The 15,033-nt window shown below is 62.8% G+C and overlaps 1 protein-coding gene across 16 annotated transcripts in view; it reads right to left on the bottom strand.

The window, feature by feature from the left end:
- KIF1A (kinesin family member 1A) overlaps positions 1–15,033 on the bottom strand; it is an 89,254-nt gene that overhangs the window by 34,481 nt on the left and 39,740 nt on the right. For 10 of the 16 annotated variants that reach the window (XM_027538152.1, XM_027538143.1, XM_027538139.1 and 7 more), the window contains 11 exons: positions 12,984–13,059; positions 10,758–10,837; positions 10,400–10,506; positions 9,471–9,554; positions 4,767–4,947; positions 4,623–4,695; positions 4,388–4,481; positions 3,485–3,633; positions 2,815–2,993; positions 1,433–1,570; positions 477–740 (listed from right to left, as the gene is read on the bottom strand). In XM_027538152.1, coding sequence (XP_027393953.1) covers positions 477–740; positions 1,433–1,570; positions 2,815–2,993; positions 3,485–3,633; positions 4,388–4,481; positions 4,623–4,695; positions 4,767–4,947; positions 9,471–9,554; positions 10,400–10,506; positions 10,758–10,837; positions 12,984–13,059 — 1,425 coding nt within the window. The remainder of the gene's footprint in view (positions 1–476; positions 741–1,432; positions 1,571–2,814; positions 2,994–3,484; positions 3,634–4,387; positions 4,482–4,622; positions 4,696–4,766; positions 4,948–9,470; positions 9,555–10,399; positions 10,507–10,757; positions 10,838–12,983; positions 13,060–15,033) is intronic. The other 6 variants (XM_027538148.1, XM_027538145.1, XM_027538151.1 and 3 more) reach the window with 1 other exon arrangement.

Consider the following 15,033-nt stretch of genomic DNA (forward strand, 5'->3'; position numbering starts at 1 on the left):
GGCCTCCTCCAGGTTCTGCTCCTCTTCCCACGATGGTGGCTGGGGGGCACTGGGAGCAGACCCGGACCCTCTGTCTCCTTTGGAAAACAGCAGAAGGAGGGACAGCAGCCTCAGCTGATGGGCGAGGGGGCGCAAGGATGCCTGCCCCCACTTTTCCAAACGTCCCGAGCCCCCTGCACGGGGGTGGGGGCTCCCCCCGGGGTTCCAGAGGCCTCTCTGCAGAGACAGGCCCCCTGCGTGGAGCCTGTGCCCCGGGGCGTCCTGCCTCCTCTGTCACTGGGTCCCCACCCTCCCCGGCTGGGCCTCCCCGGGACGGCCAGGGGCGCACTCGCGGCCTCACTCGCTCCCCAGGGAGGCCAGCCCTTGCCTGCCCCCGCGCCAGAGCGGCGCCCTGCGGTGGCCCACGGTGCCCACAGCAGTGCTCCTGTGCAAAAGAGCTGGTTCCTTCCCAGCATGCCGTCCTCAACCTCACCAACCTTCCTACTAAACTGAACAGGGGGGGCCGGTCGTAAAACGGGTCCCGGCCGTCGCACAGCACGTGCTCCGGAAAGACGTCGTCCTGCAGGTCCTCCTCCTCCTCCTCCTCCTCCTCCTCCTCCTCCCCCACGCTCTGCTCCTCGGCAGGCTCGGTGGCGTCGGAGTCGGGGCTCGAGAAGGTGGGGGAGGGGGTGAGAGCAGCCATGCGCTCGCTCATGCATGTGTTGAGAAGAGGGTAGCTGTTGCAGCCAGAGACGACTGAACTGGGGTTAGTGCGACAAGACAGAGAGAAGTTAACACCGGCTCCTCGGGGGCGGCGGGGTGGGGCGGGCGGGCGGCCGCGTGTGGCCCGGCCGACACAGAGACCACCGAGGGCACCGCCTCCAAAGACGAGGTGGCCCAGGTGCGCCGTCCCCAGGCGTGGACACGCACACCCGCCCGTGGGGACGGTGCGCAGCCCCGAAGGTCCCGGCACGTCCTGGCAGGCATGGTCCTGGCCGGGCATGGACGAGGTCTTGGCCATACTGAAGCCTCAGAAACCACGCCCCGCGGGGGGCAGGGGCTGGGTGCAGCCCCCAGCCCAGGAGGCAGGAACAACAGGCGTGGACTCTGGGCTCTGGGAGCACTCACGCCCCACCGCTGACCCAGAAGGCCCGACCAAGCCCCATTCTCACCCATGGACAGGTGTCGCCTGAGGGCTATGGCCCCGAAGCTGAGGTGGGTGGCAATGCGGAGACCCCCTCCCCATCAGCGCCCGCTGGTGTGTGGAGAGGATGATGGGGTTGGGGGGGGGAACTCAGACCAGGGAGCACCAGGGTTGGGGATTCGGGATGGAGGAGGGCCAGCACCCGCCTCGTGTCAGGGCCAGGGCCCAGGCCCCCGCCACCCACCAGTCTCCCAGTCACCCACCAGTCTTCTCCCAATCTCTCAGCCCGGTCCAGAGGCAGACACCCACCTGCCCACCAGCCGGAACCAGGGGAAGCGGTCGTAGAAGGGGTCTCCTCCGGTCACCACGTTGTCACAGTCCTCGATGATGCTGGAGGGCACCTCGGCCGCCCGGTCATACATCTCCCGCATCAGGTCTAGCCGCTGCCTGCGGGGCAGAGGTCAGCGTGGGCCCGGGCAGACCGTCCTGCTCAGGGTTGCCCTCGGCTCAAGCACGTTTGCCGGACAGACCCTCCACAGTCCTCGGAATCGGCTGACCGTGAGCAAGGGGCTTGCGGTTCAACACACGTTCACCACACACTTCTGTTAACCCCAGTGACAGCTGCAGGGTGTCAGCAGAGGATGCGGCTGGGGCCAGCCAGGGTGGGGGGGACCCGGACTCGAGCACGGAGCCCCGGGAGCTGCTGAGCGAAGGACGAGTTGTGATAGGACACGAGGAACAAGGCATTTCCCAAGTCATCAGCCTGGAAGACCAGCAGGCCGTGGGAGAGACACCCATGAGGGATATTTCCCTTGGGGGGCCCAGGTGCAACAGGAAGAGCCTGGGGGGTCATTCATCTTCCAGGAGTGGCTGCAGCTCGGAGGCCAGGGGCAGGTGCGCCTGCGAACATCCATGGTTGGTGTGCAAGTGCCTGCGTTTGAGGGTGAGCGGGACCACGTGTGTGAACGTGCGTGGCTGCACGTGTGATTGCGTCTGTGTTCTTCATTTCCTGTGTCTCACAGTGTTCTGATGTCTCTGGGGCCTCGCTGCCTGGGAAGACCCTTTCCCCACAGCAAAGACCCCCTTACCCGGCCCAAGCCCACTCAACCAGCCAGTTCCCCTGCCCTAATCTCCGGGTGCAGGGCCAGGCCACCAGGCAGCCCCTGCCCCAAGCCTCCAGCACTGTTCTAACCGGCCGGTCCTCACCCTTCACCTTGTCCAGCTATGCCCACGAACGCCTCGAAGAGGCCGTAGTGAGACCCCCCTTCGTCCCCAACACCTGCACCTCCCCTGCATGCGGGTGTCCCTCCTTCCAGGGGAAGCTGAGCAACAGTAAACTTTTCTCCTGAGGCAAAGCCCCGCCCAGTCACCTTCACCCAGGAAGAGTCAGGCACATGCGGCAGGGTGGGCGCGTGGGGCCCTGGAGGCAGAGGGGAGGGCAGACTGGCCGTCCTCAGGGGACCCGCCCTGCCCTCCGCCATGCCCAGGCTCCGCCCGAGGCAGAGGAGCACCTGCCTTCCTCCCCCCAGCACCTCACCCACCCCTTCCTCCAGCTTCAGCCTGGCTTTGGCAGAGCAGAACACAGATCCCTTCATAAGCCTGGATCCTGCGTACTTCCTTCCAATTTAAAAAGACACTGAAACAGGAAAACTAGCCGCCAGACATCCGCGTTCACCCCGCCTCCTGCGCACCTGAGTTTCTCCAGCGTCCAGTAGTGGGTGGCCCCGTTCTTCTGGTCTTGGACCTCCACGGCCACGATGGTGCGTGGGAAGGGGCGAGTCTCTCGGTCTTTGGCGGCCTCCGGGGGCAGCAGGTCAGGTGGCAGCGGGGAGTAGAGTGTGTCCGTGAGGAGGACAAACTGAAACTGGACCTGTGCCCGGTGAAGATGACACCTGTCAGCCCCTGGAGGTGGAGCCCAGCCCCGGAATAGCCTCCTTCCTGTGGCTGGAGAGGAAGCTCCACTACCCCCGCGCTCCAGCCTGCCTACGCGCTCCCCTTGGTCAGCACTGGCCTCCTTTCAGCCTAGGGAGGCAGAGCCGCTCAGCTGGGGGTCCTACTGGGCTGGAAAGGTGCCCACGGCAGACGGTGCAGATGGCATGGTGGGGGCTTGGCATAGCAGGACGTGGGGCGTGGCGTGTAAGGGACATGGCATGGCAGGGTCATGGCAGGGTGTGGCGTGGTGTGGCACGGCAGGGCCTGCTATGGGCTGTGGTGTGGCATGGCGAGGGCGTGGCATGAGCCTGCCATGCGTGACAGGGGTGTGGCGTGGGCGTGGCATCAACGTGGCTGCATGGGCGTGGCGGGGGCGTGGCAGGGCAGGGCATGGCATGGCGGGGGCGTGGCATGGTGAGGCCGGCCCACCTTCTTCTTGAGCTCCACGCTGATGGCGTTGGCCTCCTTGAGGAAGATGGCGTTGCCCCACAGCAGGTCCCGCAATGATGTGAACTGGTACCACTTCCACTTCCGGAAGGCCCACAGTGCCAGCTCGCACTCTCGCTCGGTCCACTGGACTGTGCGGAGAGGCAGGCCCGGTCGATGGGGGCGGGGGTCTCAGGGCCCCCAGGGTCACACCAACTGTCTGGGTGCTCGGGAAGGGATCGGGCAGGGAGAGCTGCCTCGGGGAGCGGCCCTCGGGCCCCAGAGGGACCGCCGCACCCCCGCCGTGAGCTCGAGGGCCTGAGAGTCAGGCCGGAGCTCAGCAAGGACTGGGGGCAGCAGTGGGGCGGGGGCAGGAAAACGGGCTGCGGCCTGGCACCCTGCCCTCCACCCAGGTAGACGAGTCCAGACAAGGGTGTCCAGGTCACATCCGCGAAAGGGCCAACCAGCTGACCCAAGGCTGAGCTGGATGTGAACCCTGCCTGCGGGCGGTCCTCCGCCCGGCAGCTGCGGTCAGCAGTGGGCCGCCCAGGCAAACGCTCCCAAACCGAGCAGAGACCTTGATCCGGGAGGACCGCTAGAGCCCCTCGGGCAAGACAGGCTGGGTGGACGCAAGGTGCCCGCACGGGACCCCACCCCGTCCTCCTCGTGCTCCAGGCTGCCTCCCCCAGAACTGCACGTGTGTGCACAAGTGTGTATGTGTGCGTGCACAGGTGCCTTCCTGCTGCAGCACAGCCTCCCAAATCCTGCCTGCAGATCGGGGTCCCCCGGGCAAAGATGCAGACCAGCCGACCTGCAGGGAGTGGCTCCAGGCCCATCTCCTCAGGGAGACCCCTCCCCAGCCCCAGGCAGACCCCACTCGCCCCTGCGCCGGACACGACCCCTCACCTTCGTCCTCCGGCTCCTCCTCCTCCTCGTTCACCTCGGGATAGTACCTGGAGTCCATCTGCTTCTGCAGGGCCTCCAGTTTGCTCTCGTAGTCCTGGGCACAGAAGCGCGCCTGTGGCTCCACACGGAGACCAGCCGCCTGTGGCCCTCCCCGCCGGACACGGCCCCCCCGCGCCAGCTCCGGAGGCTGAGCGATGGGCTGGGGGAGTGGGGACCCGGGGTGGGGGCGCCTCACCAGCCGCTGCTGCTCCAGCAGGTAGGTGGCCTCCTCGCGCTCCCGGCGGTACTGGTCCTCCAGCTCCTGGAGCCTGTAAGAGCAGTGCGTGAGTGTGGGGCATGGGGCGGGCGGCAGGGGACTGGGAGGGGCAGTCCCGCCCACCTCTGCTCCATCTCCTGCTTCATGTCAATGCCCTGCTTCTCCAGCAGCTCGCGCTGGGCGAAGGCCCAGTCCACGGGTTCGGCCGGTGTCTCTGCGCAGGGCGTGCGCTCGCGCTCCTGACGCGCCTGCTCAGGGTGGTTGAACCGGAACACGTGGCTCTTGCCCATGATGATGCGGTTTCCTGGGGGACGGGGACAGGGCCGAGGCCCGAGCTGGAGAAGCTTTGGTCTGGGGGGCCTCAGGGGAGGGGAGGGGAAAGGGGAGGAGTCCCCCCGGGGTCCCAGCGTCACCCTCCACAGGGGGCCCCCAGTTATCCAGGAGCCAGCCCACTGTCTCCTCTGACCAGCATCCCCCTCACCTGTCCCCTGCGGGATGGCCTCCTCCCCTACCAGGACCTGAACGAGAGCCTCCTCATGCTCCCTGAGCCTCCCCTGGGCCCCGCTCCTCCCAGCAGCAGTGATGTTTGAGAATAGTCGTGGGGTGTCTCCACCATCCCATCCTCTCCACAACCCCGCACATGCAACTCCCAGGACAGCCTGGCCTCCTGTCCCATGCCCTGGGCGCGGCACCCCCCATCTGAGGGCTAGGCTTGGCCCCTCTGCCGGGCACTTCCCTTCCTGGCTGTCCCCTGAATGGCAGCAGAGCAGGGGCCGGCATGTTTCCAGAGCCAGGCTCCACCCTGTCGGCAGGACCCTCCCAAGGCACACAAGTGCCCCCAGGGCAGTGCCAGCCATCCCGGGACTATCCTGCCTGGAGGCAGGGGTCTCTATGAACCGCCTAGTTTCCTTCTGACTTTCTCCAGGAATCACAGCTCTACTCTGGGGCATGCAAACCCGGCTCAGTCCCACTCCCCACAAGAGGCCCCCAGCCTGCAGGCAGCTCCTCCTCCAGCCCCTGAGTTCCGCTCCCCTCCCAGCCTAGGCCCTGCCCTGAGCCTGCAGGCACTGATCCTGAAGTGACAAGGGAGACAGAAACTGCTCTCTGGACCTGACCTTGCCTGGCTCAACCAAGCGAGGATGCCGGCCACGGGCGGCCCCATTAGGCCCCTGGGTCCAGGATGTGTGGTGCGTCCCCCTTCAAAGCATGCCAGGACCACAAAGGCACGGAGGGCCGTTTGGAGCAGCCAGAGAGGTCTGGATGTCAGGCTGGGGGTGTTCCCTCTGTAACCCCAGCTGGGGCAGAGGGAGAGTCCCTTCGTTCTTAGCAGAGTCACCAGAAATGGTGACACAATGGTCTGTCTTATGTGTCAGCGGAGCCAGGGAAAGTGCCCTCATTCACAGCAAAGTCACCCAGACACAGTGATACAACAGTTTGTCTTATGTGTCAGTTCTGCTGGGGTGCAGAGCCAGGGAAAGTCTCTTCGTTCTTAGAAAGTCACCTGGACAGAGTGACATGACAGTCCGTCTCATGTGTCAGGTGACATGACAGTCCATCTCATGTTTCACCTGGACACAGTGACATGACAGTCCATCTCATGTGTCACCCAGACATGGTGACATGACAGTCCGTCTCATGTGTCAGGTGACATGACAGTCCGTCTCATGTTTCAACCGGACACGGTGACATGACAGTTCATCTCATGTGTCACCCAGACACGGTGACATGATGGTCTGTCTCACGTGTCACCTGGACATAGTAACATGACTGTCTCATGTGTCACCCAGACACGGTGACATGACAGTCTGTCTCGTGTGTCACCCAGACACGGTGACACAACGTCCTTCTCATGTGTCACCCAGACACGGTGACATGACAGTCCATCTCATGTGTCACCTGGACATAGTAACATGACTGTCTCATGTGTCACCTGGACACGGTGACATGACAGTCCATCTCGTGTGTCACCCAGACATGGTGACATGACAGTCTGTCTCATGTGTCAGGTGACATGACAGTCCGTCTCGTGTCACCCGGACATGGTTACATGACAGTCTGTCTCATGTGTCAGGTGACATGACAGTCCGTCTCATGTTTCACCCAGACACGGTGACATGACAGTCTGTCTCATGTGTCACCCAGACACGGTGACATGACAGTCTGTCTCATGTGTCACCTGGACATAGTAACATGACTGTCTCATGTGTCACCTGGACACGGTGACATGACAGTCCATCTCATGTGTCACCCAGACACAGTGACATGACAGTCTGTCTCATGTGTCAGGTGACATGACAGTCCGTCTCATGTTTCACCCGGACACGGTGACATGACAGTTCATCTCATGTGTCACCCAGACACGGTGACATGACAGTCTGTCTCACGTGTCACCTGGACATAGTAACATGACTGTCTCATGTGTCACCCAGACACGGTGACATGACAGTCTGTCTCGTGTGTCACCCACACACGGTGACACAACGTCCTTCTCATGTGTCACCCAGACACGGTGACATGACAGTCCATCTCATGTGTCACCTGGACATAGTAACATGACTGTCTCATGTGTCACCCGGACACGGTGACATGACAGTCCATCTCGTGTGTCATCCAGACATGGTGACATGACAGTCGTCTCATGTGTCAGGTGACATGACAGTCCGTCTCATGTTTCACCCGGACACGGTGACATGACAGTTCATCTCATGTGTCACCCAGACACGGTGACATGACGGTCTGTCTCACGTGTCACCTGGATATAGTAACATGACTATCTCATGTGTCACCCAGACACGGTGACATGACAGTCTGTCTCGTGTGTCACCCAGACACGGTGACACAACGTCCTTCTCATGTGTCACCCAGACACGGTGACATGACAGTCCATCTCATGTGTCACCTGGACATAGTAACATGACTGTCTCATGTGTCACCCGGACACGGTGACATGACAGTCCATCTCGTGTGTCACCCAGACATGGTGACATGACAGTCTGTCTCATGTGTCAGGTGACATGACAGTCCGTCTCGTGTCACCCGGACATGGTTACATGACAGTCTGTCTCATGTGTCAGGTGATATGACAGTCCGTCTCATGTTTCACCCAGACACGGTGACATGACAGTCTGTCTCATGTGTCACCCAGACACGGTGACATGACAGTCTGTCTCATGTGTCACCTGGACATAGTAACATGACTGTCTCATGTGTCACCTGGACACGGTGACATGACAGTCCATCTCATGTGTCACCCAGACATGGTGACATGACAGTCTGTCTCATGTGTCAGGTGACATGACAGTCCGTCTCATGTTTCACCCAGACACGGTGACATGACAGTCCGTCTCATGTGTCACCCAGACACGGTGACATGACAGTCTGTCTCATGTGTCACCTGGACATAGTAACATGACTGTCTCATGTGTCATCCAGACACGGTGACATGACAGTCTGTCTCATGTGTCACCCAGACACGGTGACATGACAGTCTGTCTCATGTGTCACCTGGACATAGTAACATGACTGTCTCATGTGTCACCTGGACACGGTGACATGACAGTCCATCTCATGTGTCACCCAGACATGGTGACATGACAGTCTGTCTCATGTGTCAGGTGACATGACAGTCCGTCTCATGTTTCACCCAGACACGGTGACATGACAGTCCGTCTCATGTGTCACCCAGACACGGTGACATGACAGTCTGTCTCATGTGTCACCTGGACATAGTAACATGACTGTCTCATGTGTCACCCAGACACGGTGACATGACAGTCTGTCTCATGTGTCACCTGGACACGGTGACATGACAGTCCATCTCGTGTGTCACCCAGACACGGTGACATGACTGTCTCATGTGTCACCTGGACATAGTAACATGACTGTCTCATGTGTCACCTGGACACGGTGACATGACAGTCCATCTCATGTGTCACCCAGACATGGTGACATGACTGTCTCATGTGTCACCTGGACACAGTGATATGACAGTCCGTCTCATGTGTCACCCAGACATGGTGACATGACAGTCCGTCTTGTGTGTCACCCGGACACGGTGACATGACAGTCTGTCTCGTGTGTCACCCGGACAAGGTGACATGACAGTCTGTCTCGTGTCACCCGGACATGGTGACATGATGGTCTGTCCATGTGTCACCCAGACACGGTGACATGACAGTCTGTCCATGTGTCAGCTTGGCCAGGGAGCGGACCCAGTGGTGTGCTCGGGCACTGATGTAAGTGCTGCTGGGGTGGGGGAACGTCTGTAGCTGAGGTGGCACCTCCAATCACGTGACCTCAGGACAGGAGACCACCCACAGGATGTGATGGGCCTCGCCCCTTGGGAAAAGGCCTTAAGAGCTAAACAGAGACGTCCCTGAGGAGAAAGTTTCACCTGCAGATTGCAGACCTGTCTGTCCAGCCCCCACTACCTCCCGAGCCAATTCCATGGAATAAGTCCCTCGGTAGATGGGTAGACAGATACAGCAGTATATACACGTCTGTGTGTGTGTGTACATACATCTTCCTCCTGCATGTTTTATAACACCAGGGCACGAGGCCCAGCCAGGGGGCCAGGGTGTGGGGGTCGTGCAGCCCACACCCCGGTGGCTGCTCTACCAAGGCTCCCCGCCATCCCGCCAGGGCTCTGGGACAGGGCCCCTCGTGGAGTTCCACCTCAGCGCTGCCGCCAACAGCCTTCAGCCCACCACCTCCAACCCTACGGTGCAGCCGGGGTGCCTATGAGCTGGCCAGGTGCCTGCAGCCCCACAGCCTGGGAGCAGGGGTGCATAGGCGTGGGGAGTGGGGCGACCCCCCCCACCACTGTACCTGACCGCAGGACGCTGGGCTCCGTGACTTTCTTGCCATTGACATAGGTGTCCGCCCCTTCACAGGGCTCTAGGGTCACCACAGCTACAGGACAGGTAAGGGACAGAGAGGAGGACTGTGAGGGGCTGTCACCATGGCTGTTTCACTGAGTCCAGCAAAAAGCTGGACTCAGTGCGAGTCCAGCAAGCTCTCAGGGTGGAGGGGGGCTCGACCCACCTGGGCACCTGGCACCCAACTGTGGCCCCCCACAGGTGCCTCCTTTCTGCGGCACCTTGACTTGGCCTCAAAGAAGCCGGTGGGGCATCTCAGCCCCTCACAGGCAAGGGAGGTGACACCCAGCAGGGAGGCTCTTGGACCCCAAGTCAGAGCCAGGGAGGCCATGCCGGGCACCCACCCTGCCCTACGGGGTCTCCAGGAGGGACGGTGCTGGAGTCCCAGAGCCCCTCCTGTCTTTGTGTCTACCCCCCCGAGGGCAGGGAGAGCTTTGGGGACAGAATTGTGGGAGAACCAATGTCCTCAAAACAGCTTACGGCCACCTCCCTGAAGTGGCCCGATCACAGAGAGGTCAGTGGTCTGCAGCCCCGAGGCTGGCCGGATGCCCACCAGGGAGCGTGCACTGAGCTTGGGGGCCATGGCCGCTGTGACAGCAGGTACCTCCTCAAAAAGGAAGACTGCAGCGGTGACGGAGACCCAAGGGCAGGCCGGCCAGGGAGATGGACAGATGGCCATTCCCAGCCCGCGGGAAGCTGCGGCCTGAGAACAGTTGTCCCCTTGACCTGGGCTCACTGCCCTCCCACCTGTGAATGCCCCGACTGGCCCCCCCCCATCTGAGGAGGGAGCCCTGGGTCCCCAGCCCAACTGTCCAAGCACCTTTAGAACCGGGGTGGTTCCTAGTACTGACTAGGAAGCCAGAGCGGGGGAGGTGGTACCTTCACTTCCCCCACATGAGTCGCTCCGGAAGACACAGTGCTCCTCCTTGATGAAGTGCCCGCTCAGAACAATGTCCTGCCGCTTCTCCGCGTCCTCCCGGCCCACCCTGCGTGCAGTTGGCTGTCAGCACCGCAGGCCCAGCACACCGTGATGCCGCCCCCCGGCCCACGCCACCCCCCACAGCCTCCTGGATGCCCAGCCCTTACAGGGAACGGCTGGAGAGCACACAAGTAGGGGCACGGGTTACCCCCCGACACGGCCTGGCCACGGGGAGCCGCACTGCCCAGAGGGGCCCGCAGTGTCGCCACCAGCGCCCCTCCCCGTGCCCCGCCCTCCCTGTGCCCTGCCGACCCCCACCTGGTGATCCCATCCTTGATGTAGTAGAGCAGGCACTCGGACATGAGCGGGTCCTCATTCAGGTTGACCAGATGTGGCGTCTGGGAAGACAGGGGGTCACCTCTCTTGGGGAGGGCAGGAGCCTGGCCCTGGCCACCTGCTGCCCTCTCTCTGCCTGGGACCACCAGCCCTAGGCCCGGCCTCATGGGGACACAGTGTCCCCTAGTTTGGCCTAGAGGACGAGGGGAGACTCTGATGGGAACCCCAGAGCCTTGGGGGTAGCACTCAGGGACGCTGGACCTCTGGAGGGGCTGGGAGTCCAGCTCTGAGCACTGGAGGCGCGCGGGGCTTGGATGTGCAGGGCAAGTCTGGGCTCCGTGGGGCCTGGGCCCAGTCCTCCACTAAAACAGGACCAGAGGTCCCCATCCCAACCCAGGGGCTGAGGCCCCAGGGGGACCCAGGAGCCAGGAAGGGGGCGAGGGTGCCAGGCAGGGGGGCTTGGGACCTGGAGGCCGAGAAGCAGAGAGGCTGTGAGCCAGCCGGGTCGGACGCCCCCAACCTGTCCTCACCAGGGGTCTACCAGAGCGCGAGTCACGGCCAAGGGGAGTGCCTCCCCCATGGCCCTGTCTAAGCACTGCCCACCCTGTGCCCAGAGCAGCCACAGCAGGCTCCGCCCCTCCTCCTCTGCTCTCCCTCAGGCTCTCTGGGCCCCAATACTTCCCGACCTCCACCCCGTCCCGGCAAGGACTCTGCAGCATGGCGAGGCTGGACAGCTTTCCGCTTCCCACCTGACTCCTTGGGGCCAGCTGTCCACACCCTCAGTACAAACCCCTGGGGCCCCTCAGTACTCAGCACAGGGTCAGGGCGACCTGGTCATCAGACACAGGACAGACCATCTCCAGCCACCCTGTTCCCGGGAGAGTGTCCTACGCGTCTCCAGAGGAGACATCTGGGGCAGTCTCCAGGGCCAGCCCCCTCCTGGTCAGTGTCCAGGCCTGTGCCACCAACAAATCCCTCTGCCACCAACAAAGCCAAAAGACTGCGCAACTGGTGCCCCGAGGGCCTGTGTACCCTGTACCCCAGCTCTGCACACTTCCCAGGGCACCCCCCAGGGACGGGGCATCCCCCAGGGATGGGGCATCCTCCCATGAGCACTCTCCCAGGGACAGAGCGCCACCCCCCATGAGGGACAAGGCACCCCTCCCATGGACAGGGCGCCCTGCCACATGTAATGAATCCCAAATAAAACTAAAAGCCTATCTGGACAGATGTGAAGCACCCCCAGGGCGCCACTGCCCCCCGCCCAGGGCCCCATGGCCCCAGGCACCCTCCCTCCTGCCTCTGGGCCTCCACACGTGCTGCTCCCTGGCTAGCGGGCGGGGTGCAGACACAGCCTGAGGGGGGGCCCAGCTTTGTCCCCAGGGAGCAGCCACCCTGAGGGATGAGCCCTCACACAGGTGCCCCGTTCTCCTCTTCCCTTGGGGCCCCAGCGGCACAGCACTGGCTTCATGTGCCGCCAGCTCCAAGACAGGCAAACACAGAAGCCCTTTTGTGAGATAAAAAGTCAGCCAGGCACTCCCTTGCTAAAGAAGCGGCAGGGCCAGGGCCTGAGGAATCCTGTGCTGGGGCCACAGCGGGCTGCCACTGCCTCCAGGAAGGCTTCCGGGCCTGAAGCGCGGCTCCTAAGGGCTCTAAGGGTCTAGCGATCTTTGGCAGAGGAGGGGGGGTCTGTGTTCTAGAACCACAGAGACTTTTCCCCAGTGCTCATGCTCTGCCCCACTTGAGTTACAGAACAGGGGGTGGGGCTTGGTTCCACGTGAGGTCCTGGGCCATGGGCAAGCCGGGCTAGGTGCAGAAGAGGAGTCCCTCCTGGGACGGCTGGATTTACTTCAGCTAACCTCCAAGAGGACAGCTGGCTCCTGGCTCGTGTCCCCCAGCCCCACCCTGCAGGCTCCTGAGGGGGTGCTGGCTCCCACTGTTTCAGGAACCCAGTCTCAACCTAAGGGGCCCAGCCCACCCCTCAGGCAGCTAAGTGACCTCTCTGATGTCCTTCGGCCACAGAGACATCCCGTGGTGAGCAGGGGTTGGGGGGCGGCGAGGGGCCACACAGGGAAGGAATGGCTGTGGGTGAGCGTGGCCGGGTCCCCGGAGCCCGCTTCCCTGCCCCCAGGAGCTGACAGCTGCCGAGGGCTGCAGGTCCCCCTTCCATCCATGCTAGGGCAGCCCAGGGAACGGATCGGCTCCTACCTTTTTGGGAGAGAACACCCCCAGCGTGCCACCGTCCTCCCGCATGGCCACGCCCATCTCGGCCAGCAGTGCTTCCCTGGGGGTCAGAGTGAGGGGTCAGCACCCACACAGGGCTTCATCTGGTCTGTGGGTTCAGGTGCCCCTTGCAGGGACTGCTCCCCTGATTGGGGGTCAGGTCAGTGGGGCCACTGGTGACAGGCGTGGGAGCCCTGGCTGCAAGACCCCAGAGCTGGGCACAGAGTCCCAGCCCCAACCTCCCACCTCTCCATCAGGTGGCCTGGTCCCCCACCTCCCACCTCTCCATTAGATGGCCTGGTCCCAGCCCCACCACCCATCTCTCCATTAGGTGGTCTGATCCCCAGCCCCCCAGCTCCCACCTCTCCATCAGATGGCCTGGTCCCAGCCCCACCACCCACCTCTCCATTAAATGGCCTGGTCCCAGCCCCAACCACCCACCTCTCCATCAGATGGTCTGGTCCCCAGCCCCCCAGCTCCCACCTCTCCATCAGATGGTCTGGTCCCCAGCCCCCCAGCTCCCACCTCTCCATCAGATGGCCTGGTCCCAGCCCCCACCACCCACCTCTCCATCAGATGGCCTGGTCCCAGCCCCACCACCCACCTCTCCATTAAATGGCCTGGTCCCAGCCCCAACCACCCATCTCTCCATTAGGTGGTCTGATCCCCAGCCCCCCAGCTCCCACCTCTCCATCAGATGGCCTGGTCCCAGCCCCACCACCCACCTCTCCATTAAATGGCCTGGTCCCAGCCCCAACCACCCACCTCTCCATCAGATGGTCTGGTCCCCAGCCCCCCAGCTCCCACCTCTCCATCAGATGGCCTGGTCCCAGCCCCCACCACCCACCTCTCCATCAGATGGCCTGGTCCCAGCCCCACCACCCACCTCTCCATTAAATGGCCTGGTCCCAGCCCCAACCACCCAGCTCTCCATCAGATGGTCTGGTCCCCAGCCCCTCAGCTCCCACTTCTCCATCAGATGGTCTGGTCCCCAGCCCCCCAGCTCCCACCTCTCCATCAGATGGTCTGGTCCCCAGCCCCCCAGCTCCCACCTCTCCATCAGATGGCCTGGTCCCAGCCCCCACCACCCACCTCTCCATCAGATGGCCTGGTCCCAGCCCCACCACCCACCTCTCCATTAAATGGCCTGGTCCCAGCCCCAACCACCCATCTCTCCATTAGGTGGTCTGATCCCCAGCCCCCCAGCTCCCACCTCTCCATCAGATGGCCTGGTCCCAGCCCCACCACCCACCTCTCCATTAAATGGCCTGGTCCCAGCCCCAACCACCCACCTCTCCATCAGATGGTCTGGTCCCCAGCCCCCCAGCTCCCACCTCTCCATCAGATGGCCTGGTCCCAGCCCCCACCACCCACCTCTCCATCAGATGGCCTGGTCCCAGCCCCACCACCCACCTCTCCATTAAATGGCCTTGGTCCCAGCCCCAACCACCCAGCTCTCCATCAGATGGTCTGGTCCCCAGCCCCTCAGCTCCCACTTCTCCATCAGATGGTCTGGTCCCCAGCCCCCCAGCTCCCACCTCTCCATCAGATGGTCTGGTCCCCAGCCCCCCAGCTCCCACCTCTCCATCAGATGGCCTGGTCCCAGCCCCCACCACCCACCTCTCCATCAGATGGCCTGGTCCCAGCCCCACCACCCACCTCTCCATTAAATGGCCTGGTTCCAGCCCCAACCACCCACCTCTCCATCAGATGGTCTGGTCCCCAGCCCCCCAGCTCCCACCTCTCCATCAGATGGCCTGGTCCCAGCCCCCACCACCCACCTCTCCATCAGATGGCCTGGTCCCAGCCCCACCACCCACCTCTCCATTAAATGGCCTGGTCCCAGCCCCAACCACCCACCTCTCCATCAGATGGTCTGGTCCCGAGCCCCCTAGCTCCCACCTCTCCATCAGATGGCCTGGTCCCAGCCCCCAGCACCCACCTCTCCATCAGATGGCCTGGTCCCAGCCCCCACCACCCACCTCTCCATCAGATGGCCTGGTCCCAGCCCCAACCTCCCACCTCTCCATCAGAT

Source organism: Bos indicus x Bos taurus, chromosome 3 (genome assembly GCF_003369695.1).
Source record: "Bos indicus x Bos taurus breed Angus x Brahman F1 hybrid chromosome 3, Bos_hybrid_MaternalHap_v2.0, whole genome shotgun sequence".
NCBI classification, from domain to species: domain Eukaryota; kingdom Metazoa; phylum Chordata; class Mammalia; order Artiodactyla; family Bovidae; genus Bos; species Bos indicus x Bos taurus.